Source organism: Lipotes vexillifer, unplaced genomic scaffold (genome assembly GCF_000442215.2).
Source record: "Lipotes vexillifer unplaced genomic scaffold, Lipotes_vexillifer_v1.1 scaffold584, whole genome shotgun sequence".
Classification (NCBI taxonomy): Eukaryota; Metazoa; Chordata; class Mammalia; order Artiodactyla; family Lipotidae; genus Lipotes; species Lipotes vexillifer.
The window spans coordinates 978734-1001376 of record NW_006783036.1 but is presented as its reverse complement, the minus strand read 5'-3'; the positions used below and the strand labels follow the sequence as shown (position 1 = coordinate 1001376).

The 22643-nt window shown below is 43.4% G+C and overlaps 1 protein-coding gene across 1 annotated transcript in view; it reads left to right on the top strand.

Annotated features, from left to right (window-relative positions):
* Nucleotides 1-22643, top strand: part of TDRD9 (tudor domain containing 9) — a 117786-nt gene that overhangs the window by 25075 nt on the left and 70068 nt on the right. The window contains exons 3-8 of the mRNA XM_007455589.1: nt 907-1004; nt 2273-2494; nt 3179-3301; nt 7239-7319; nt 11068-11232; nt 17483-17586. Coding sequence (XP_007455651.1) covers nt 907-1004; nt 2273-2494; nt 3179-3301; nt 7239-7319; nt 11068-11232; nt 17483-17586 — 793 coding nt within the window. The remainder of the gene's footprint in view (nt 1-906; nt 1005-2272; nt 2495-3178; nt 3302-7238; nt 7320-11067; nt 11233-17482; nt 17587-22643) is intronic.

Genomic DNA, 22643 nt, shown 5'->3' with positions numbered 1-22643 from the left:
CCCACAAAAAAAAAAAAAAAAAAAGAAAAGAAAAAAAAAGAATTTGTGGCATCCCCGAGTATCCCAGGGTGTGTCTTTTTTTAAAAAATAATAAATTAATTTAATTTAATTTATTTATTTTTGGCTGTGTTGGGTCTTCGTTGCTGCTTACAGGCCTTCTCTAGTTGCGGCGAGCGGGGGCTACTCTTCATTGCAGTGCACGGGCTTCTCATTGTGGTGGCTTTTCTCATTGTGGAGCACGGGCTGTAGGCACGCGGGCTTCAGTAGTTGTGGCATGTGGGCTCAGTAGTCGTGTCTCACGGGCTCTAGAGCGCAGGCTCAGTAGTTGTGGCACACGGGCTTAGTTGCTCCACAGCATGTAGGATCTTCCCGGGCCAGGGATCGAACCCTTGTCCTCTGTATTGGCAGGCGGACTGTCAACCACTGCACCACCAAGGAAGCGCCCCAGGGTGTGTCTTTGTCAGAGTAAAGTTGTCCCTTCCAGGGTGCTTGTTCCTGAGGTATCCTTATGGTGTTTGGTTGTCTACTATGGATTTAGTAGCAAGGAATGAACACTTAACAAATTGGTGTGAAATTTCAAATAAAAGTTTGTTCTTTAAGCTAATCATTTTTGTGCCATTTTCAAGTGATGAGTACTGTGCTCTGCAGATCTTTTATCTTAGAAGGTAGTGCTGAGCCTACAACATTGATTGCTGTGATGGAGGGTAAGATGGTGCTCAGCTTGTATAAATTATTCTCAGTGGGTGCTAAGGGAATTTTCTAATTACCCTGCTCACAGTGTTAGCCTGTAGAATATGTATTTGTGTGTGTGTACAGCTTGCTGTGTATATAGATAAAACAATAGGTTGTTTACCTTGTCTTTTTTCATATAAGAAATAGCATTGTATTTGTTTTGTCTGAATCCAGGTCCAAGGCCACCTTTAGCTAAATCAAGCAGTGTGATGTGCATCCCAGAGACAACTTATAAATATCCTGATTTGCCTATAAATCGATGTAAGGAAGAGGTAAAATTATTTTTGTCATAATGTAATTTTGTTGTTCGACTAAATGCCGGCGACCCAGCACTTGGTTTCTGGTCTGAAAGTGATGAGGTGCTGGGCAGGCACCCTGGGGAGGTGGTTTTGTGTAATAAGCGTGTTGATGGCCTTCCTTTCGGCTCTGCTTCATTTGTTCAGCCTTCCCCTGAGCTCATCTCCTCATATTTAATTATTCACCTAGTCTTCCCTGCTCTGAAATAAGTGTGAGTAAACACCTGCTGGGCCCCAGGAGAGCTGCTGCTTGCAATACCCGCTGCCCAGACTTTTTAGAAAGCAAATAATGCCCTCAGCCGCAGTCTTCTCTAGCATTCCACTGGGTTTTCTTTACACTCTGCCTGGTTTGTTTGCCTGGTGATTGATCAGTCATTGATACACAATTTTAAGAACAATGTTGGGCAATATAGCAGCAGGATGATTACACTTTTAATGAGTTACATGTTATTAAACATGGGTAAAAGTAAGCGTATTGAAACCTTAACTATACTAGCGGAAGAAGTGGTTATAGATAGGAATAAACTGTAAATGTTCTAAATTTAATTTTTATTTTGCTTTAGATCGAATCATGCAGCTTTTGTAGAGTAGATATACTTTATTAATTTTTAAGAGGCCAGTATTCAAATTAATTTGTATTCCCTGACCATGGCAATTGCTAGAGTGATAAGAGCTTACGCATACCTAGGGTGGAGGGGGGGAGTGGTGGGGAGAGATCGGGCTGGCGTTCTCGGACCGCTCCATGCAGTCTGTACATGGCGCACCAGAAGTTCATTGTTTTAAAGTGTGTCTGAAGAGTTTCAAATGAGAATTTAAAGCCACTTGAGTGTAATAACAGCTGTGTTTTCATGTTTCTCAGTAGAATTACACGGAGGTTCATTACAAAGTTTTAAAATAATAGAAATTTAGACTTAGCAAGAGCTATAGAAATTCATTTTGGTGTTTTCATATTTATAGATGAAGAAATTGAGACAGGGATCAGTGAACTTGGCCTGAATTTCTGTGGCAATTAGTTATTGTTCACAGTGTTCAAATTGGTTTCAAATTCAGCAGCCATTAGTAACCTTCTTTCTCTCGTTTGTGATGTTTAGGTGGTTAGGTAATAATTTAACTTTTAAGGATGAAAAGAAAATAAATTCTGAAAGTCTTCTTGAGATAAAGCTTTTGGTTCATAGGTAATACTTTATTACATCATTGTTAAATTTGTGGCCATTTTGAAGGTTTGTTTTTTGTTTTAATTCTAGGTCATTTCTTTGATAGAAAGTAATTCTGTGGTAATTATACACGGTGCCACTGGTAGTGGTAAAAGTACTCAGCTCCCGCAGTATATCTTGGATCATTACATCCAACGCTCTACCTACTGCAACATTGTGGTCACCCAGCCACGGAAGATTGGGGCCAGCAGCATAGCTAGGTGGATCAGTAAAGAGCGCGCCTGGACTTTGGGTGGTTTGGTGGGCTATCAGGTGAGACTGAGAGTGGGAGCCATCTCTCTCTGTTAATTTTTTTTTTTAATTTATTTTTTGGCCATGCCACATGGCACGTGGGATCTTAGTTCCTTGACCAGGGATTGAACCCATGCCCCCTGTGTTGCAAGCGCAGAGTCTTAACCACTGGACCGCCAGGGAAGTCCCTCTTTGTTAATATTTTATTTTATATAAGTTGATGATAAGGTGTGATTATTTTCTGCTGGAAAAGAAAATGAAATCAGTTGCTTATAGAGCAGAATTATTTTAAAAACCGTGAATCTCTGAAGTTCTTGAAAATATTGATAACTTTAGTTTCTTTCTCAGTTGAATAGAAAAGAAGTGAGAATGCTCAGACTTGAGAATGGCTTTTATATAATTTTATCTTTTAATTATATCTTTATGTTGAAGATGTCTTTGTACACAATCATTTTAACATAAAAATGATACGGGAAGTGCGACTAGATGGGCCAGTCTCTCCACCCATCACCAAAGAGGAAGAAGAGGAAAAATCAACTTGAGAATTTCCGTTTTAATTAAGACCCTATATTTTTTGTGATACACAGTAATTTTTTCCCCCTTTCTTACCTTCATTATGAAATGAACATAGCAGTTTTTGGTAATTAAATGTGAACCATTTAAACTGAACATTTTCTCCTTTTTTTTTTCCTTCCCCAATTTTAGGTAGGGTTGGAGAAAATAGCGACAGAAGACACCAAGTTAATTTATATGACAACCGGAGTGCTGCTTCAGAAAATAGTTAGTGCCAAGAGTTTGATGGAATTCACGCACGTCTTCATTGATGAAGTAAGTGCTCTGCTCTTACGTTCATGTTCCTATTTGATAAGAGAACACAGTGCAAGTTACTTGTAAAGTGTCAAAAAGTAATTTGGGTCTATATCTGCTTATTCTACTTAGAATGTTGATTTTCTGTTTTTATCCTTTGCTCTTACTTCCAAAATGCGGGTGGGGAGGTTGAGGACTGTGAATCCTTGCTTAGAGCAGGGGTAGGCAGACTACAGCCCTCAGGCCAAAGTTGGCCCCTGTTTTTGTAAGTAAAGTTTTATTGGCACACAGTTTTGCTCTTTGTTTATGATTGCTGGTGTTCTACAGAAGAGATGCATAGTTGGGACAGGACCATATGTTCCGTGAAGCTGGAAGTATTTGCCCTCTGGCCTTTTAAAGGGAAAGGCTGCTGACCCTGGTTTAGAGTGTTAGCCACGTCAGACAATTAAAAGAACTTTAATTGTCTGTAGGTATTTTTAGTGCCTTACAGATACTTTCCATCTAGTAAAACAAGGACAATAATATCTTTTAAGAAAATGAATAAAGTAAATAGATGATATTGATTTATTCACCTTTCTAAAAAAAAATCTCTAATAAAGTATTGTGAACCCTGTCTTTGTGCCAGTCTTAGCTTTCTCGACTTTTCTCAGTAAGGATGGAATATTTAATTGATTTTGATTTGATTCTATTCTGTTCTGTTTAGGCCGCGCCACGCGGCTTGTGGGATCTTAGTTCCCTGACCAGGGATTAAACCTGCGCCCTCTGCAGTGAGAGCGCCGAGTCCTAACCACTGGACCACCAGGGAATTCCCGATTTTGTTTATAGAGTTTTTTGAGGTGGGGAGATGCTGTGTTCAAACAGTTTTCCCAGGAGCTTTGGAAATGCCTCTACCCCAAACTCTTGAGTTTTAAACCTCATCAGTAATTATGCCTTGAGAAGCTTTACTTATTTCTTGTGGCGTTAGAAACGTCAGCAAATAAATAGGATTTGTGGGAGACTGTGAGGTGGGGCTGGAGTACCTAATAGAGGCTGGAATGAAACCCCCTGAGCAGCCCTTTAGGGAAAGGTCTCTCCATTCTCTTGATATGTTGTGTGATCAGTATAATACCAAAACATACTGTCAGTGGAAATAATCAGTAAACAATCTATAATAGGAATAGAAAAGAGTGTTATTTGAGCCAAACTGAGGACGATAGCCTGGGACACACAGATTAGAGAAGCACTTGAATTGTGTTCTGCTGGACTACAAAATGGGGGGCTTATAAAGGCAAAAATTGAGAAATACACGTTGTTTGTTGAGAATTAGGATTGGAGCTGGAGAGAAGTAAGGGTGCTAGTTAAGCAAGGATTGGTTGGGGTCTGGAATGGTTGCAAAGTTATAAGCGGAGACCTTGAGACCATAATAAGGTTGCAGTTGGCAGCTGCTGGCAGATACTGTTTTGAGAATGGCTGGAGGTGTCCTTGAGTCTGAAACAGTTCAGAAAATTCAGGTTCCAAGTGATGGAGGGACGTGTCTGAAACCACATCCACAAGGGCCACCTGGCTCCATTTTGGATGCCTGAACCGTAGTTACTCCATTTTTATGTTGAAGTGCATTCTCGTCTTTAATGGTTAAAGCAGATGCACAATGCCTGTGTGACAGGCCACAAAACAAGGCTGTTCTAATTAGCATAAAGTCCAAGCATGTCATGTATAAGCCAGAATGACTTCCCCATACCTCAATATGTGAAAATTTCTTCCATCGATACTGCAGGTAAAGCTGAGTGGGTACATTTACTAGCTTGTGTACATTTACTTGGTTTTAAATTACTGTTGTTTGGGAGAGTAAAAGGTGGAAAATATGTTGTTATTCTTTGCAATACAGTGTGATGTGCAGTATGGTTCATAATTTTTCTTTATGACTTTTGGCAGTTTTGAGTGTCTTTAGGTAGTGATGAAATTCAAACTTAGGCAGTAATGCCCAAAGGTGGCATTGCACAGTCCACAGTAGTTACCGTTTGTTGTTGAGCCTTTTACTGAGGCCTCCAGATAGCATGGTGTTGTGGGGTAGTTCACTCCAGAGCTCTACTTCTCATGCCTCCATTTATTTCTGTAGATCCAGCAACTTTCTGACTGTGTTAGGAGGTATCTTTGCACACACACGCCTGAGTGATGTGGACATACCCATGCACACTGCGTTACCGGGGGCATTCTTTCCTGAAGCTGTGTGATGGTAGCTGAACACAAGTCAGCTACACTGTGCAGGAGCTTGTCCTACAGGGGAGTGTCTCGTCACTCGGTTACACGAGCAGCTTCCTACTCTACCACCGTGTCCCCAGCTCCCCGTAGGTGTTCTAATAACTATTTGCTTAAAGAATTAATGGGTTGGATAGACCTGAAGTTTCAGTTTTACAAAGAATATTGTTGCTATTGTGCAGGATGATTTGAATTCCCAAAGAAATCTAAGAAGTTGAAGGTGGCCAGGCAGTTGAAAATGGAATGATCATGTCCTTAACTTCTTAGCTCTTGAAAAAGAATAAACTAGCTTAAGGTGAATCATTCGTTTAGTAAACATTTTTTGAGTACCTGCCTCATTAGGTGCTGAGGTTATAAAGGTGCAGGAGTTGTAGTTTCTGCTCTTGGCCATTCTGCTGGGGAGACACATATCTACTGAGATATGTGTAATTATGGGCAACGGAGAAGGGCCTGGGGCAGGGAGAGGACTGTGGGCATCCTGGGATATAGGGGTGAGTGGGGTCCTCGGGGCAGGAGGAGGAGGCAGCCTGGCCTCCAGCAACTGGGAGAAGCCGGGTTGTGTGAAGTCAGAGATCTGGAGGCTGTAGTGGTGGTGTGGAGACCAGGGGAGGCTCAGCGCTAAGGAGAGGTCACTTTGGGGCTCTTGCCTGAGCACAGCCTTTATTTTTCTTTCTTAAGTACACGAGGCAGGATGTTTGTGTTGAGGAAATGCTCTGGCGTTTGGTGATAGAACGGAATGAGAGTTAGATTAATAAGCTGTCTGTTAGGGTTTCCAGCCGTTAAGCAGGAACGTTAAATACTTTTCAGCTGCTTTTTTTTTTTTCTTTTCTCTGTACTACTTTTGTCCATACCTGCTTCAGTGGGCAGTGCGGTCGGGAAGGAGCCGGCTAGAGAATAGCCAGTGGAGCCTTTCACCTGGAGGAGAAGGGAGTGCCCTCTTTCAGACTCAGCTAATCTCTCCACTTGGGCAGAGGAATGTCCCAGAGTAGAATCTGCTGTCCCCTTGTACCTGGGGGAGCCCGACTAAGTGTAGAGAAACGGCCACACGTGACTTAGCCTTGGGTGTTGGCTGGTTCGGGGCAGGCCCTCGGGGACTCGGCCTGGAGGGCCCTGTCTGAGCAGCAGGCCCCCGGGGGACCCCGGAGCCCCATTTCCCCGGGTGCTACCGTGGGGCTTCCTATTGCCCTCAGCTCCTCACCCAGCCCTGTGCTACCTGTTCCTGACTGAGCCAGCTCTTCTGGAGCCCACCCTGTGAGCTCCAGCCTGCCAGGCAGGGGGCACTGCTGCCCGGGCATAGCCACCGCCCTGCACTCGCTTGCTGAAGCAGTAGCCTAAATATGCCCATGCAGAGGGGTGCTGTGGGCCGGAGCCGCAGAGGGAGGCGGGTCTGCTGCTGCTCGGTGTGGGGGATGCTTTGTGTTGTCACAGTGGGCAGGCTCAAGAGCGCTAAACATTCCTCTGTCCAGATGCCAGTAGGGCCCTACAGAGAAGCACGGGGGCTGGGGGCGACAGTGACGCACACGCCCCTCGTGTGCTCTCTGGTTCGTGGGCCGCCGTTCTTTGCTTCCTCTTAACCAGGAGTGATAGTTTCCTGAGGAACGGCGTTTAGTGCGGAGACTTAGTCCCCAGGCCCCTAGGCGCACCACTGAACCCCTTTCCCTCAGGTCACTCAGCGGTGACATGTGCCTTCCCACGTTGGGGGTGCCCCCTTTCTATTTTGCAGGTACACGAGCGAACTGAAGAAATGGATTTCCTGTTGTTGGTCGTCCGCAAACTTCTAAGAACAAATTCACGTTTTGTGAAGGTAAAGTTGATTTCATGAGTAACTGAAACATTTAGGGTTAAGATTTATTATTTACTTTTGTTTCTCCTTATTTTAATAGAAACTAGTTGTCCATTGTCTTGTGTAGTCCTCCAGATCTTGCTAGGAAGCTGGCTAAAGGGTGCTCTCGTACGATCAGACGATGGAGTACTTTTTGGTTATTATGTTGCATTAAATTGTGAAATATTCTCCAGGCTGCAGAAAATGATCTGATGATAGTTGACGCTAATGAAATGCTGGGTATTAGAGCACTGCTTTTGGTTGAATAGGTACCATAATCTGAAGGTATGTGACTATATCTGTAACCTCTGTTTTAAAAGTAGCAGAGTCACATTGAAGTTTGAGAATAGTTATATGCACTGTTATTATAGGAGACTTGAGTTAGGAGCTAACTGGAAGTCCGTGGCAAAAATGGTAAACATTGCTTACATTTTGTTTGAGCAAAAAGGACAAAGAAGTGAACTAGGCCAAAATAGCAAAAGGTTTATAATTATTATGTAGTTTAGACATAGGTCAACCCAGCCATGCTAAGTAGGAGTCTTTCAGAAGCAGCAGTGATCGGGTGCATGTCATTCTTTATATAAAGGAACTGTGGAAGGATTTGCTGTTATTGGAAAGCAGCTGCCCTCTCAATCATAACATATTTTGTCTTCAAGTGTTTCATCTCTCTGTCCGTTCAGGGAGACATTCCCACCCTGCCCCAAGGTGGGGACATCAACCTTAGGAGGCTCACAGTCTCACTGTGGTGGGTGCTGACTAAATGGAACCTGAAATTTGCAATCAGTTGTCTTATTGCTTGAGATGACTGTAAAATGAATGAGAGAATTTGGCTATTTCATTCCTTTTTCTGAATCTTAAAGATGACATTGAAGGTTGTTCAACAAGTCCAGACCTTTCTTTTTTTTTGTTTTTTTGGCCGTGCCGTGGGGCATGTGGGATCTCAGTTCCCTGACCAGGGATTGACCCCTTGCCCCCTGCATAGGAAACATGGAGTCTTAACCACTGGACTGCCAAGCAAGTCCCCAGAATCTGGACCTTTCTTTTTTTTTAAAATAAATTTATTTATTTTTGGCTGTGTTGGGTCTTTGTTGCTGCACGTGGGCTTTCTCTAGTTGTGGGGAGCAGGGGCTATTCTTTTTTTTTTTTTAATTTATTTTAATTTATTTATTTTTGGCCGCGTTGGGTCTTCATTGTTGTGCATGGGCCTTCTCTAGTTGCGGTGAGCAGGGCTACTCTTTGTTGTGGTGTGTGGACTTCTCGTTGCTGTGGCTTCTCTTGTTGGGGATCACAGGCTCTAGGCATGCGGGCTTCAGTAGTTGTGGCTCATGGGCTCTAGAGCGCAGGCTCAGTAGTTGTGGCGCATGGGCTTAGTTGCTCCACAGCATGTGGGATCTTCCAGGACCAGGGCTCGAGCCCGTGTCCCCTGCATTGCCAGGCGGATTCTTAACCACTGTGCCACCAGGGAAGCCCAGCAGGGGCTATTCTTCATTGTGGTGCGCGGGCTTCTCATTGCAGTGGCTTCTCTTGTGGAGCACGGGCTCTAGGTGCATGGGCTTCAGTAGTTGTGGCTCACGGACTCAGTAGTTGTGGCTTGCAGGCTCTAGAGTGCAGGCTCAGTAGTTGTGGCGCATGGGTTTAGTTGCTTCACGGCATGTGGGATCTTCTTGGACCAGGGCTCGAACCCGTGTCCCCTGCATTGGCAGGCGGATTCTTAACCACTGCGCCATGAGGGACGCCCCCAAATTACTTTTTTATTACTTTTTAGAAAGAGAGTGGCTGTCAGAGACTTAGATGCAGGAGCACGGGCAGATGGGCCTTCCAGTCCCCCCTTCCGCTCCCCACCCAAACCTTTAGAGGTCCCTGGCTTTGTGCCATCCCCCAGCCTACTGACCCTGCTGTCACTGCTGGCTGACCAGAGTCAGCCCAGGCCACCCTGGACAAGCAGGTATCTTGGGCAGGCTGTTGAATGGTCTGTCTGGAGGAGAGGCTGGGAGCTGCTTGGGGGAGGGCGCACTACAGGGAAGTTGGTGGCAGCACGGAACCTTGTAGCTTTGAGCAGTCCAGATTTGACCTTCTCGTCGCCTGCTGCCTCAGTAGAACAAAAGCCTGGCAGTTCCCTAGCCTCACTGTTCCTTGGGAGGTGGTTTAGAGAACATCTGCTGCGATGGGTGTGCCCCTTGGGGGCCACTCTTACACCCCAAGTGGTTTCTCAGAGCCTGCCTTCTAACCACAAGCATCTTGTCTCAGTGAGTTCTGGTCAGCAGGACTTTGACCTCTTGTATCTAACATCAGCTGGGAAAATACAGACATTTTGTTTACCCAGTAAGTGTATTAATAATACCTGTGTAAAGTTTATACTTTTCTGCTAAGATTTACACTTCAGAAACGTAGTAGGTAGTCAGTGGTCAGCAGATAGCTGTGTTTACCTCCTGCTTAGCATTTTGGAGACTGGTGGATGGCGCAGACCCTTTGTAACGCTGCCACCTTCTCCAGGGCACAGCTGATGGGCTGTGGATGCTTCCTCTGGTATTCATGGCTGAGTTTCTTAAGGATGTCATCCCATATTTGCTTTTTGGCAAATCTGAAACCTGTGGTGAGTCCCTGAGCCTCTGCTGTCCCACTTGGTCTGGACTGGTTCCCCAGGGCTGCTGCACAGCGGCCGTCCTGGGGCTTCTCCAGTTTCTCAGCTTAGAGTCAAGGTTTTATGGGTCCCTTGTCTTCTTCCTCTTTCGTGCTTTCTTTTTTAAAGAGCTTTTTTATTTTTTTAAATAAATTTATTCATTTTATTTATTTATTTTTGTCTGCGTTGGGTCTTTGTTGCTGTGTGTGGGCTTTTTCTAGTTGCAGCGAGCGGGGGCTACTCTTTGTTGCGGTGTGCCGGCTTCTCATCGCAGTGGCTTCTCTTGTTGCGCAGCACAGGCTCTAGGCATGTGGGCTTCAGTAGTTGTGGCACGTGGGCTCAGTAGTTGTGGCTCGCGGGCTCAGTAGTTGTGGCTTGCAGGCTCCAGAGCACAGGCTCTGTTGTGGCACACGGGATTCGTTGCTCTGTGGCATGTGGGATCTTCCCAGACCAGGCTCAAACCCATGTCCCCTGCATTGGCAAGCGGATTCTTAACCACTGCGCCACCAGGGAATCCCTCTCTTTGGTGCTTTTTGCACGCAGGCTTTCTCTAGTTGTGGCGAGCGGGGGCTACTCTTTGTTGCAGTTCACGGGCTTCTCATTGCAGTGGCTTCTCTTGCTGTGGAGCACGGGCTCTAGGCGCGTGGGCTCAGTAGCTGTGGCTCGCGGGCTCTAGAGCGCAGACTCAGTAGTTGTGGCGCATGGGCTTAGTTGCTCCACGGCATGTGGGATCTTCCCGGACCAGGGCTCGAACCCGTGTCCCCTGCATTGGCAGGCGGATTCTTAACCACTGCACCACCAGGGAAGTCCCTAAGTTAGCTTTCTGATGCAAAGTGTCCTTTTAGGTTAATGGTTGTAATTTAGCTTTATTGGAGAAATGTAGTTTCTCACCTGATAAAGCAATTGAAGAGAAATTTAAAAGTTGGCATCTCTGAGCATTCTTTAAACTGTAATAATTTGAATTACGCTGGAGATCAAATCGAAGTATTCAGTTAAAGTTTTGAAAATTATTAAAACAGAAGACAAGCCTGGAATTGTAAAAGTATTTCATTTCAGTTATTATTATCATCATTATTTTGTCTGTTTTAATGGGTTTTTTTTACTCTGTAGGTAGTCCTGATGTCAGCCACCATCAACTGTAAAGAGTTTGCAGATTACTTTGCTGTTACTGTTCAGAACAAGGTGAACCCTGCTTATATTTTTGAAGTGGAAGGAAAGCCCTATGCAGTTGAGGAGTATTATCTTAATGATTTGGAGCACGTTCATCATAGCAGGGTATGTTGGAACGCATTGTTTCTTTTACAGTGAATGTACTTTTGTATTTGATCACACCTGCATTTATTAGCTACAATTGCAAGGCTCTTCTGGAGCTTAAAATTGGAGCAGAGAGATGGTGTGGGATGGGCCTGGAGAAGAATAAGAGGAAGGAAACTCCGGGGTTTGTTGTCATAAACGTGAGCATGATAAGCACTCACATTGTGTGTCCCAGTGAAAGTTATTCAAACTGGTTTTGTACTTTATTGATGTTGAAGAATAAAATGTCAGCTTTTGGTCAGCTACAAAATTGTAGATTCAGCTGAGGGTAGAAGGTAATTTTATTTCTGTTAAGTTAAATTTTCTAATGTAAGTTGTATTGCTCTAAACTGAAGGAGGATTGCATTGTGGGAACAGTGTGTGATAATATATTCTTATGAAAAGTTGCAGTTGATATACAGTTGTTTTCACGTGGGTAATACATTTGTAGGATTTGAAGATCGAAGAGTATATGCAAGGTATAAAATATCTCCTTCCTACTGTCCTCTGTCTGCCCAGTTCCCCCACTAAATTATTGTCATTAATTTCTCTGGATCTTTCCATATTTACAAGCAAATATGGATGTATTGTTTCTCTTTTTTACAGAATGATAGCATTCTGTGTGCATCTTGTTTTTTCTTCACTTACCTTTTCACATTTTTTACATGTCATGTAGTTTCTTCATTCCCTTTTTAGAGCTACATAACATTCTTTTATGTGAGTATAAATATAAAGATGATTCTTTTTATTAAATTGAAGTATGGCTGATTTACAATGTTGTGTTCGTTTCTGGTGCACAAAGTGATTCGGTTATATATATATTGTGTGTGTGTATATATTCTTTTTCATATTCTTTTCCATTATGGCTTATTACAGGGTCTTGAATATAGTTCCCTGTGCTATACAGTAGGACCTTAACTGTTTATGTATTTTATATGTAGTAGTTGGTATCTGCTAATCCCAACCTCCTAATTTATCTCCCCCCCACCCCTTTTCCCCTTTTGTAACCAGAGGTTTGTTTTCTATGTCTCTGAGTCTTTTTGCAAATAAGTTCATTTGTATCATATTTTAGATTCCACATGTAAGAGATATCATATGGTATTTGTCTTTCTCTGTCTGACTTACTTCACTTAGTATGATAATCTCTGGGTCCATCCATGTTGCTGCAAATGGCATTATTTCATTCTTTTCTATGGCTGAGTATTATTCCATTGTATATATGTGCCATATCTTTATCCATTCATCTGTCGATGGGCATTTAGGTTGCTTCTATGCCTTGGCTATTGTGAATAGTGCTGCTATGAACGTTGGGGTGCATATAGTAAAGATTATTCTTTATTTAACTAATCTCCAGTGTTTCTTATCTTTTCTTATTAAAAACAGTGCTAAAGAGAACACCTTTGTGCATGTGAAGGTATATCTTGTAGGCCAGGGTTTCTTAGCCTCAGCACAGTTGATATTTTGGGCCAGGTAATTTTGTATGGCGGGGGCTGTCCTGTGCATTGTAGGATGCTTGATATTTAATAGCTCTGCTGGCTTTGACCCACCAGATGCAAGTCGGGCTCCTTCCCATCCCCACCCCCCTGTGACAACCAAAAATGTTTCTGGACATCCCTGGGATGGGAGTAAAACACCTCTTTCGAGGACCCCTGTGCCTTCCTGGAAGTGGGTCAGAGGATGTGTGCATTTGGAATTTTGACGGACGTTGCCAAATTGCTCTGTATAAGAGTTTGACTTTTATTAAAAACATCTGTAGGGACTTCCCTGGTGGTCCAGTGGTTAAAACTCTGGGCTCCCAGTGTAGGGGACATGGGTTTGTTCCCTGGTTGGGGAACTAAGATCCCACATGCCGCACAGCTCGGCCAAAAAAAAAAAAATCTGTAATGTTAAAGTAAACAGTCTCTACTACAATGAGTTGGCTCACTAGGGTTCACCTCATTAGAAGATGTATTTTGTCAAATGTAATTATGTCAGAGGGAGGCCGGTGATGGCCATTAGAATGTAGCACTTCTTTTTTTTCTCCCAGCTTTTAATTTTTAAAAAAAAATTAATTAGTTTATTTATTTTTGGCTGCATTGAGTCTTTGTTGCTGCGTGTGGGCTTTAGCTGCGGCGAGCGGGGCTACTCTCCTTTGCAGTGCACGGGCTTCTCACTGCAATGGCTCCTCTTGTTGCAGAGCATGGGCTCTAGGCGCGTGGGCTTCGGTAGTTGTGGCACACAGGCGCAGTAGTTGTGGCTCGCGGGCTCTAGAGCACAGGTTCAGTAGTTGTGGTGCACGGGCTTAGTTGCCCCGTGGCATCTGGGATATTCCCAGACCAGGGCTCAAAACCCGTGTCCCCTGCATTGGCAGGCAGGTTCTTAACCACTGCGCCACCAGGGAGGTCCTCTCCCAGCTTTTAAAATGACAGTATTTCAAAACAGAAAAGTTGAAAGAAATTTTGTAGTGAACACCCATGTGTCCATCACCTAGGGTCTACAGTTAACATTTACTTTGTAGCACTTCAAAAAAACTCCAAACCTGTCAGAACTAAGAAGCTAACGCTGGTACATTACTATTAGCTGAACTTGAGTTTGTTTGGATGTCACTGGTTTTCCCTAATGTTCTTTTTCTGCCCTAGGATCCCACATTGTGTTTAGCTGTCATGTCTCTTTAGGTTCCCCTGGGCTGTGACAGTTTCTCAGACTTCTCTTATTTTTTTAAAAAATTATTTATTTATTTATTTATTTGCGGTACGCGGGCCTCTTACTGTTGTGGCCTCTCCCATTGCGGAGCACAGGCTCCGGACGCGCAGGCCCAGTGGCCATGGCTCACGGTCCCAGCCGCTCCGCGGCATGTGGGATCTTCCCGGACCGGGGCACGAACCTGTGTCCCCTGCATCGGCAGGCAGACTCTGAACCACCGCACCACCAGGGAAGCCCCCAGACTTCTCTTATTTTTGATGACCTTGACGATTTTTAGGAGAACCGGCCAGGTATTTTGTAGGATGCCCCACTACTGGAATTTTTCTGGTGTTTTTCTCATGATTAGACCGGGGCTGTGAGTTTGGGGGAGGAAGACCACCGGGGTGAAGTGTTGTTCCATCACATCATGACCAACAGCACGGCTCACTGCTGGTGACATGGCCTTGATCTCCTGGCCCCGGTCGTGTTTACCAGGCTTCTCCCTTGTAATGTTACTCTGCCCTCCTTTTCTTTTTCCGTATATATGTATATATATATTAGGTTAGTTTGTTTATTGTCTGTCACCCCCGCCCCCTAAGGTTATGAACAGGGTAAGAAGAGACATTCTTTCCTTTTCTTCCTGGACTCCATGGTTGGAAACAAGTCTAAGTGCAGCCCGTATTCAAGGTGGAGGGGAGAGGGCCCGTATTTATAACATTTAACCATTATGCCTTGTCTGACCCATTTTGGAATATGAGAGTAATAAAGCTTTACTAGTCTTTTCACCTGGCTAATGTCTGATTGACTTCTGTTGGTGTGTATTTTGTGTTTGATTCCTTGTGGATGTGCTGAGGAGTGGGGTCTGGCCTGGGCACGTGCCCTGAGCCCGTGTGGGCCCTGGCAGCAGATGGGTGCATCGTGTTCACCTGCTAGAGGACATCTGGCCCCAGCGCTGTTTACCGTATGTCCTGATCGGTGTCACTTAGGGTTTCAATGAACCGATACTCAAGATTTAACTCTGTATTAATTTTAAGCCTTACAGAAAAGGTGCTTTATGTAGATTCTATTATAAATTTTGGAGTCAGAGGGCCTTTGTTAAAAATCACAGTTTTATTACCGTGATTAGTCGTGCTGTCATGTGATTACTCAGCATGCTGTCTCGTGTTGCAAGGGAGAAGGTCCTCCTCCTCCAGAGCAGCAGCCTCTCCACCCTGTGGTTGTCTCATCCCTTCCCTCCTCCTTAGGGGCCTGGTCTGATTCACTGCCCTCCTCTCCGTGTCTTTTCTAGCATCTTGTCCACATTTAAACAGCACTGAGTCTCTTTCATCTTAAAAGACACCCATGTTAGGTGTGCTGTTTCTCATAGCTTTTGCCAGATGTTGAACTCCCAGTGCCCACTTCTCTACCCTCCCCCCACTCACTGCCACCTCTCAGCCAAGACTGCACCCCCCAGTGTCACTAGCAACCGCCTCGTGAAGTCCAGAGCACTCAGCCCTACACCCCCTGAGCTCTCTCTAATATTTGACACTGTTGGCCACTTTGATTTTCTTGAAACTCACCCTTCCCTTGGGTCCCATGATGCTCTCCTGGTCTTTCTGTTACCAACTCTGGCTGTTACTTTCAGTGTCCTTTGAAGAGCCCTTTTCATGCTTCATTTTCCACTTTTTTTTTAATTGCCAAGAAACCCTCACAAAACTGGCCCGTAGGAGAGGACATAAAATGTCATCGCGAACTGGGATAAATTGTGGCCACCCGTGATCTGCAGCCTGGTCCAGCAGCAGAGCATGGCCCACTCCCCAGGCCTCCCGGTGGGTTCTTTTTGGAGCACGCTCCACCACCCTAGAGCATCATTGTTCTATAATTCTGCTTGGTTTTGCTGTAATCCATTTGAAGGGGATTTGGGAGGATGGTGTGGGACGGGTTGCTTCCCGGACAGGCTGGTTGGCCTGGGCGAGGCCGACTGGGATGGAGGCAGACAGGCAGGGCTCCAGTGCCTCAGCTTGGAACAGAAACATCATGGTCGCTGAACACTGGGCACCGGTGGGTGGGCTGACTGGAGCCACCCTGGCCCCGCCTCTGTGAATAGCAGCGCTTCCCTCCACAGTCCCGCTCCCGACTGAGCACGCCCTCTGCAGTGCACTTCACTCCGCTGCCTGCCCACACTGTGCTCTCCGGGAACGCGGAGGCTTGTCTGTCGTGCCTCCTCCTGGTTTCCTCTCCGCAAACAGAAGGGGATGGGTTCAACAAGTGGATGGGTGGGCTGTGACTAGTGTATGTCCTTGGTCACCTGTGTCAAGGCTGGCTTGGAGAAAACAGGGCTATGTTTGGTATCTTAGCAGTGTGTTCAAAAAATATTCTCTAGGCTTGGATTCTAGAGCTCAGTGAAATCACTTGTGAACTGATGTCATGCTTTTCCCGCAGCTTGTTTGTAGGAAAACAGTTCTAGATGGGTTTGGATCTACTGTTGGAGTTTGTGAAAAGTATACCTTTTCTTCCATTCCTTTTTTGTCCGGTTGTGTTATGGTAAATACTGGATATTGTTTGGGTGAAGCAGCAAATTATTTAAAGGTTGAGCGTCAAGAATTGCTCGTTCAGAATTATTGATTAAATAAGAGTCAATTTGTCATGCATACATTAGTAGCATTGTAATCTTAATGAAACATGGATTATTTGAATACTAGCTGACTTAATTTACTCTAAGGAAAAACTGGAAAAGGAGTTTCTCCTCAAGTCTTCTGATCTGTTCTTCACAAAATCAAATGTGTCTTTCATACAGTACTTGATAAGTAAAATTATTAAATAAACAAAATAAACAAAAATATTCTTGGTGAAAAAACTCAGTGTGGCTATAAAATAGATTTTATGGCAACAATGACATAACCTAATGCTGGATATTCTGGAGAGATATGCAGTGATGGCCTTGGTCCTATGAACACTCTCAGCTCAGACTGCTAATTCTGACCTCACCAGGGAGTCTGTGGATGTGGTTGAACCCCAGTGTTCCAGAGAAGCACCTGAAGGGCAAGTTTAAAGGAACTGGGCTCCATGTGGCTTTGTCTTAATACACGATTAAAAGTAGTCTAAGGACCCCCTCAAAAAGCTTGGTAGCTATAATATGACATGGTTATATTATTACTGTAAATTGGCAGATACAGATGGGCTGTTGCCTTCTCCTGGTACTCGTGATTTTTAGGGCTACTTTCCACATGATGCTGTTGCAGTTCTCAGGCGCTCTGAGGTCGAGGGCATGAGCACTGCCTCTGACCAGAAGCTCTTCCTGGCTCCACCGGCATTGGGAGCAACTTTTCCTTTGTTTTCGGAATAGATTTCCCGCCAGAGGCTTCGCTTCTGTACATGTGGACCCTGACTCCTCCGTTGCTCCCGTGACGTGTGTGCCGTGGGTGTCGGAGCCTTGAGAAGGGCTTGATGCTTAGCAGGCACCAGATACTGGCTGCAAACGATGCCATGTTTATTCGGGGTATTTGTTATGTTGGTGAACTCGCGGGTCACCCATCCAACCCCAGAGTCTCCTTGGTGACCCTGTTTTGGCTTTTCCTCTTCCTCTTTCTAGGTTTCTCCTCACCTCTTGGAGGAGCCAGTGATAACCAAGGACATCTATGAAGTCGCTGTCTCCCTCATTCAGATGTTTGATGGCTTGGACATGAAGGAGAGTGGGTAAGAGGTGCTCCACGTGGCAGTGTACTTGAATGTATCTGAGAATTAAGAAATCTTTATTCGTTCTGAAGCTTTTTACTGTTTTTATAATAGTAACTGTAGATACTGTTTCAGTAGTCACTGTGTATATTTTAAAATAATGTCAGTATCTTGCAAGTTTTTTTACTGGAAACTTCTGTTTTAAAGTAGTTAAAATCATGCTAAGAACAGTTTAGGACTGACTGTGTTTAAGGCTAGAAACTTCAGCCTGAAGATAGAATAGTTTTTCCAGACACGCAGAAGTCATGTCAGGGCTTCCCTGGTGGTGCGGTGGTTGGGAATCCGCCTGCCAATGCAGGGGACATGGGTTCGAGCCCTGGTCCAGGAAGATCTCACATGGCGCGGAGCAACTAAGCCCGTGCGCCACAACTACTGAGCCTGCGCTCTAAAGCCTGCAAGCCACAACTACTGAGCCCATGTGCCACAACTACTGAAGCCCGGGTGCCTAGAGCCCATGCTCCGCAGCAAGAGAAGCCACTGCAACGAGAAGCCCGCGCACTGTAACGAAGAGTAGCCCCCGCTCACCGCAACTAGAGAAAGCCCATGTGCAGCAACGCAGGCTCAACACAGGCAAAAATAAAATAAATAAATTAATTAAAAAGCAGAAAGATAAAACCAAAAGCTAATAAAAATCTTTAAAAAAATAAAAATAAAAAGGAAGTCATGTCAGTCAAGTCACTCACAGTCCTAAGGTAAAACTTAAAGGACCACATTAGGAGAAACTGTTGAAAGCCTTTCTTTGCCTTTGTTTCCATTTACTGTAAAGATATATTCCCGATTCTAAGCAGTCTCCCATTGTAATCCAGACGGTTTTTCATTTAGCTGGCTCTTTGAAACCTAGAACATATTTATTTTCCCATAAGGACAATTTCAGTTTACAAGTGGTAGTTAGAGTCTTTAATTTTCAAAATATACCATATTAAGACCTTTTACTGTGCTCATTTTGCTACAGCTCATAAATACCATTTATATATTGGGACAAGAAACAGAATATAGATTCCACCTCCTCATAGTAACCAGCACTCGGTTGCTGGGAAAGCTGTTCTCTTATAGGCCCTAGACACACGCAGACATGGTATTTCTCTTCCTTTAGTTGTTAGTTGTGTAACATAAGCATACAGAAAGTGTCAAGGTATTCATTGTCTTACATTCCTGGTGAACAGTACCTTGCAGTGAGGTGGCTGTATTCTGCGCCTTCAGAATAGATTTCCTGCCAGACGTTTCACTTTTGTGTGTTCGGATTCTGACTCCCCCGTTTTCCAGTGCCGGTGTCAGGGATGTGCCAGGATCTCCATGTGTCAGGGGCCTTGAGTAGTGCTTGACACATGAGTTGGAAAATCCAAGTTACATGCAGCTCTGTTTTTAAGCTCCCACAATTTTTTTGTTTTTTTTAATATGATCAGTGTGTTTAGCTTTACTCAGATATATATCATTTTATTCATCATTGTTTCATCTTAGACTTTCCTTTTTTTACTTTTTCTAATTTCTTAAGTAACTTTATTGAGGTATAATTTACATATATTAAATGCACGCATTTTTTATTGTCTTTCAGTATTTTATGATATTTTCCCATAATATTCTGGCTTCTCTTATTATGGTGAGAGGTTACCTTTTGGTTCAGCTGTTCTTTGTAGGTAAATCTGCCTTTGCCTGGTTAACTTTCAGCCTCCTTCCTTGTCTTTGTCCTGTGGTTTGACTGCTGTGAATAGGTGTGGCGGTCTTTTCATTGATCTTGCTTGAGGCTCAGTGGACTCAGCGAGTCTGAATGGTGGTGGCTTGGGTGCTGCCCAGCAACCTTTCATCCAGTAGTATCCAACTGATGCTCTCGCCTGAGTCATTGGTACATTAGTGAGGTTCTGATTTTATCACTTGCTCTTATTATTCTCTGAGATGGTTCTATAAAGAGGAATTTTCCTTTTATTACCCTGCCTCTTTTCTCCTTATCTCTCTCTCTTTTCATGTCACAGTGGACTCGTGGATTTTTTTTTCCTTTTAAATAGATTTTATTTTTTAGAGCAGTTTTAGGTTCAAGGCAAAATTGAGCAGAAAGTACAAATAGTTCCTGTATACCCCCTCTCCTACAGATGCACAGCCTCCCCTCCTATCAAGTCTCCTACCAGAGTAGCACATTTGTTACAATTGACACATCATTATCACTCAGAGACTATAGTTTAGGGTTCACTCTTAACCCTAAAGATTGCTAGAAATCCTCTGTGCTTGACCTGTTCATCCCTTCCTCCTCCATAACCTCTGGCAATCACTGACCTTTTACTGTCTCCATGGTTTTGCCTTTTCCAGAATGTCATAGAGTTGGAATCATACATATTGCAGCTTTCAGATTGGCTTCTTTCACTTAGAAATAAGCAGTTAAAATTCCTCCATGTCTTTGCAGAGCTTTTTAGTGCTGAATAAATAGTATTTCATCATCTGGATTCACCACAGTCTGTTTACCTGTTCACCTACTGAAGGACATCTTGGTTGCTTTCAAGTTTTGGCAATTGTGAATAAAGCCACTATAAACATCCAAGTGCAGGTTTTTGTGTGGATGTACGTTTTCATTTCATTTGAGTAAATACCAACGAGTGCATTTGTTAGATCATATGGTAAGAGTATGTTTAGTTTTGTAAGAAACTGCGAAATTGTGCTTCAAAGTGGCTGTACCGTTTTGCATTCCCACCAGCAATGAACAAGAGTTCCTGTTGCTCCACATCCTTGCCAGCGTTTGGTACTGTCAGTGTTCTGACAGTTCTAATAGGTATGCAATGGTATCTTGTTTTAATTTGCATTTCCCTGATGACATATGTTGTGGAGCATCTTTTCATAGGTTTATTTGACATCTGTGTGTCTTATTTGGTGATGTGTCTTTTCAGGGCTTTTGCCCATTTTTTACTTGGACTGTTCATATTCTTATTGTTGAGTTCTAAGAGCATTATATATATATTTAGGATAACAGGTCTTTTTATCATATATGTGTTTTGCAGATGTTTCCTCTTGGTCTGTGGTTTGTCTTCTCATTCTCTTGAGACTCATGGATTTTGTTTATTTAAAGTGTCAAAGTTAATCAGTTTTATTTTTTTAACAATCGTCCAAAATTTGGCCAATGGGAGCCTTTGGTAAGTTGGCTCCTATATTATTTGACATGACTTCCTTAGTTTTGGGGCATTTATTTGCTTTCTGGCACAAGGTGTTCCAAGCCATTCATCTTGTTCTTTCCCTGCACTAGACCAAGAATCATTTCTCCAAGGAACTGATTCTTGTAGTGAGGAATGTTTTTAGAAAAGAGGATTTGGATTCGAAGTGTGCTCATTGCTACTGGGGTGTCTGTCATTGCTTCTAAGTCTTTTCAGTGGCTGTAGCTGGAAATGTATTATTTATTTATTTATTGAAGTATAGTTGATTTACAGTGTTAGTTCCAGGTGTACAGCAAAGTGATTCGTGTGTATATATATATATATATATATATTCTTTTTCAGATTCTTCTCCATTATAGGTTATGTTCCACTGCAGTAATATTTCTTTGTATATATGTACCACATCTTTATCTGTTCATCTGTCAGTGGACATTTAGGTTGTTTCCATGTCTTGGCTATTTGAATAGTCTGCTGTGAACATAGGGGTGCATGTATCTTTTTGAATTATAGTTTTGTCTGGATATATGCCCAGGAGTGGGATTGCTCTATCATAGGTAATTCTATTTTTAGTTATTGAAGGAACATCCATACTGTTCTCCGTAGTGGCTGCATCAACTGACATTCCCATTAACAGTGTAGGAGGGTTCTCTTTTCTCCACACCCTCTCCAGCATTTGTTATTTGTAGACTTTTTAGTGATGGCCATTCTGACTGGTGTGAGGTGGTACCTCATTGTAGTTTTGACTTGCATTTCTCTAATAATTAGCAATGTTGAACATTTTTTCATGTGCCTGTTGCCCATCTGTATGTCTTCTTTGGAAAAATGTCTATTTGGAAATGTCTGTTTCTGCCCATTTTTCGTTTGTTTTTTGTTATTGTTCGTAATTTTTTTTAACTGTCATACATGAAATGATATTTCAACTCAAATTTAATATTTTTCTTTTCTTAGCTTTTCTTTTATATGTTTGTTACTGAACCAAACTCGGGTCTGCTTACCCATGTGCAGTAAAGCCAATCTACTGACACTGGTTGTGGTGAAGAAAAGTGCAGGGTTTATTGCAGGCGCCAAGCAAGGAGTCCAGGCAGCTAATGTTCAAAAAGCCCGAACTCCTTGAAAGCCTTTAAAGGCTTTTAAAGACAGGTTTTTAAAGACAGGGTGAGAGAGAGTTGTGGGGTGCCTGATCAGCTCGTGGATGCTCGTCTGATTGGTTGTTGATGAGGTAATCGGGAGTCAACATCCTCAGCCTTCTGGTTCCAGCTGGTCTGGGGTCTACAGGCTTGTGGTCACCATGCAGTTAACTTCTTCCACCTGCTGGGGGTTTCAGTATCTGCAAAACAGCTCACAGGACGTGGCTCAGAATAGTACCTATTGCCCTTGAGGAGGAACTAAAGGCCCTTGACTTTGTTTAATGGCTAAACTATTATTATTTTGTCTTGCTTGACTGTTTTCCTTTGTTTCTCACTTCTCTGATTAAATTTGCTCTTTGGAACTCTCGGAAGGCCTAGGAGGCTAAAGTTTTTCTACAAATAAGAGGCAGGTGGAGGACATGGTGTGTGTGTGGGGTGGTTTCTGTCCTGGGAAGGCCCCATAGGGTCCTGCTTGATTACATTTTTAGTGCTTTTCTTAAACACCAAAACTTTTGGTTGCTAAAACATTATTTACTTATTTGTTTTTCCCCATAATATAATAATAAAATAGTTTAACAAGTAAATAGTGATAGTCCTTGTAAAACTAAACCTGTGAGTGAAGTATAAAACTGCTTTGCTGTTCCTTTTGTTCTTAGAATATATCCCACTGGATATACAGTCAGAGAGAGCTGTTTTCAAATATTACTTTAAATAATAATTCTCTCTGTTTGGTAATCAGTTTATTTTACACCTAGGTTCA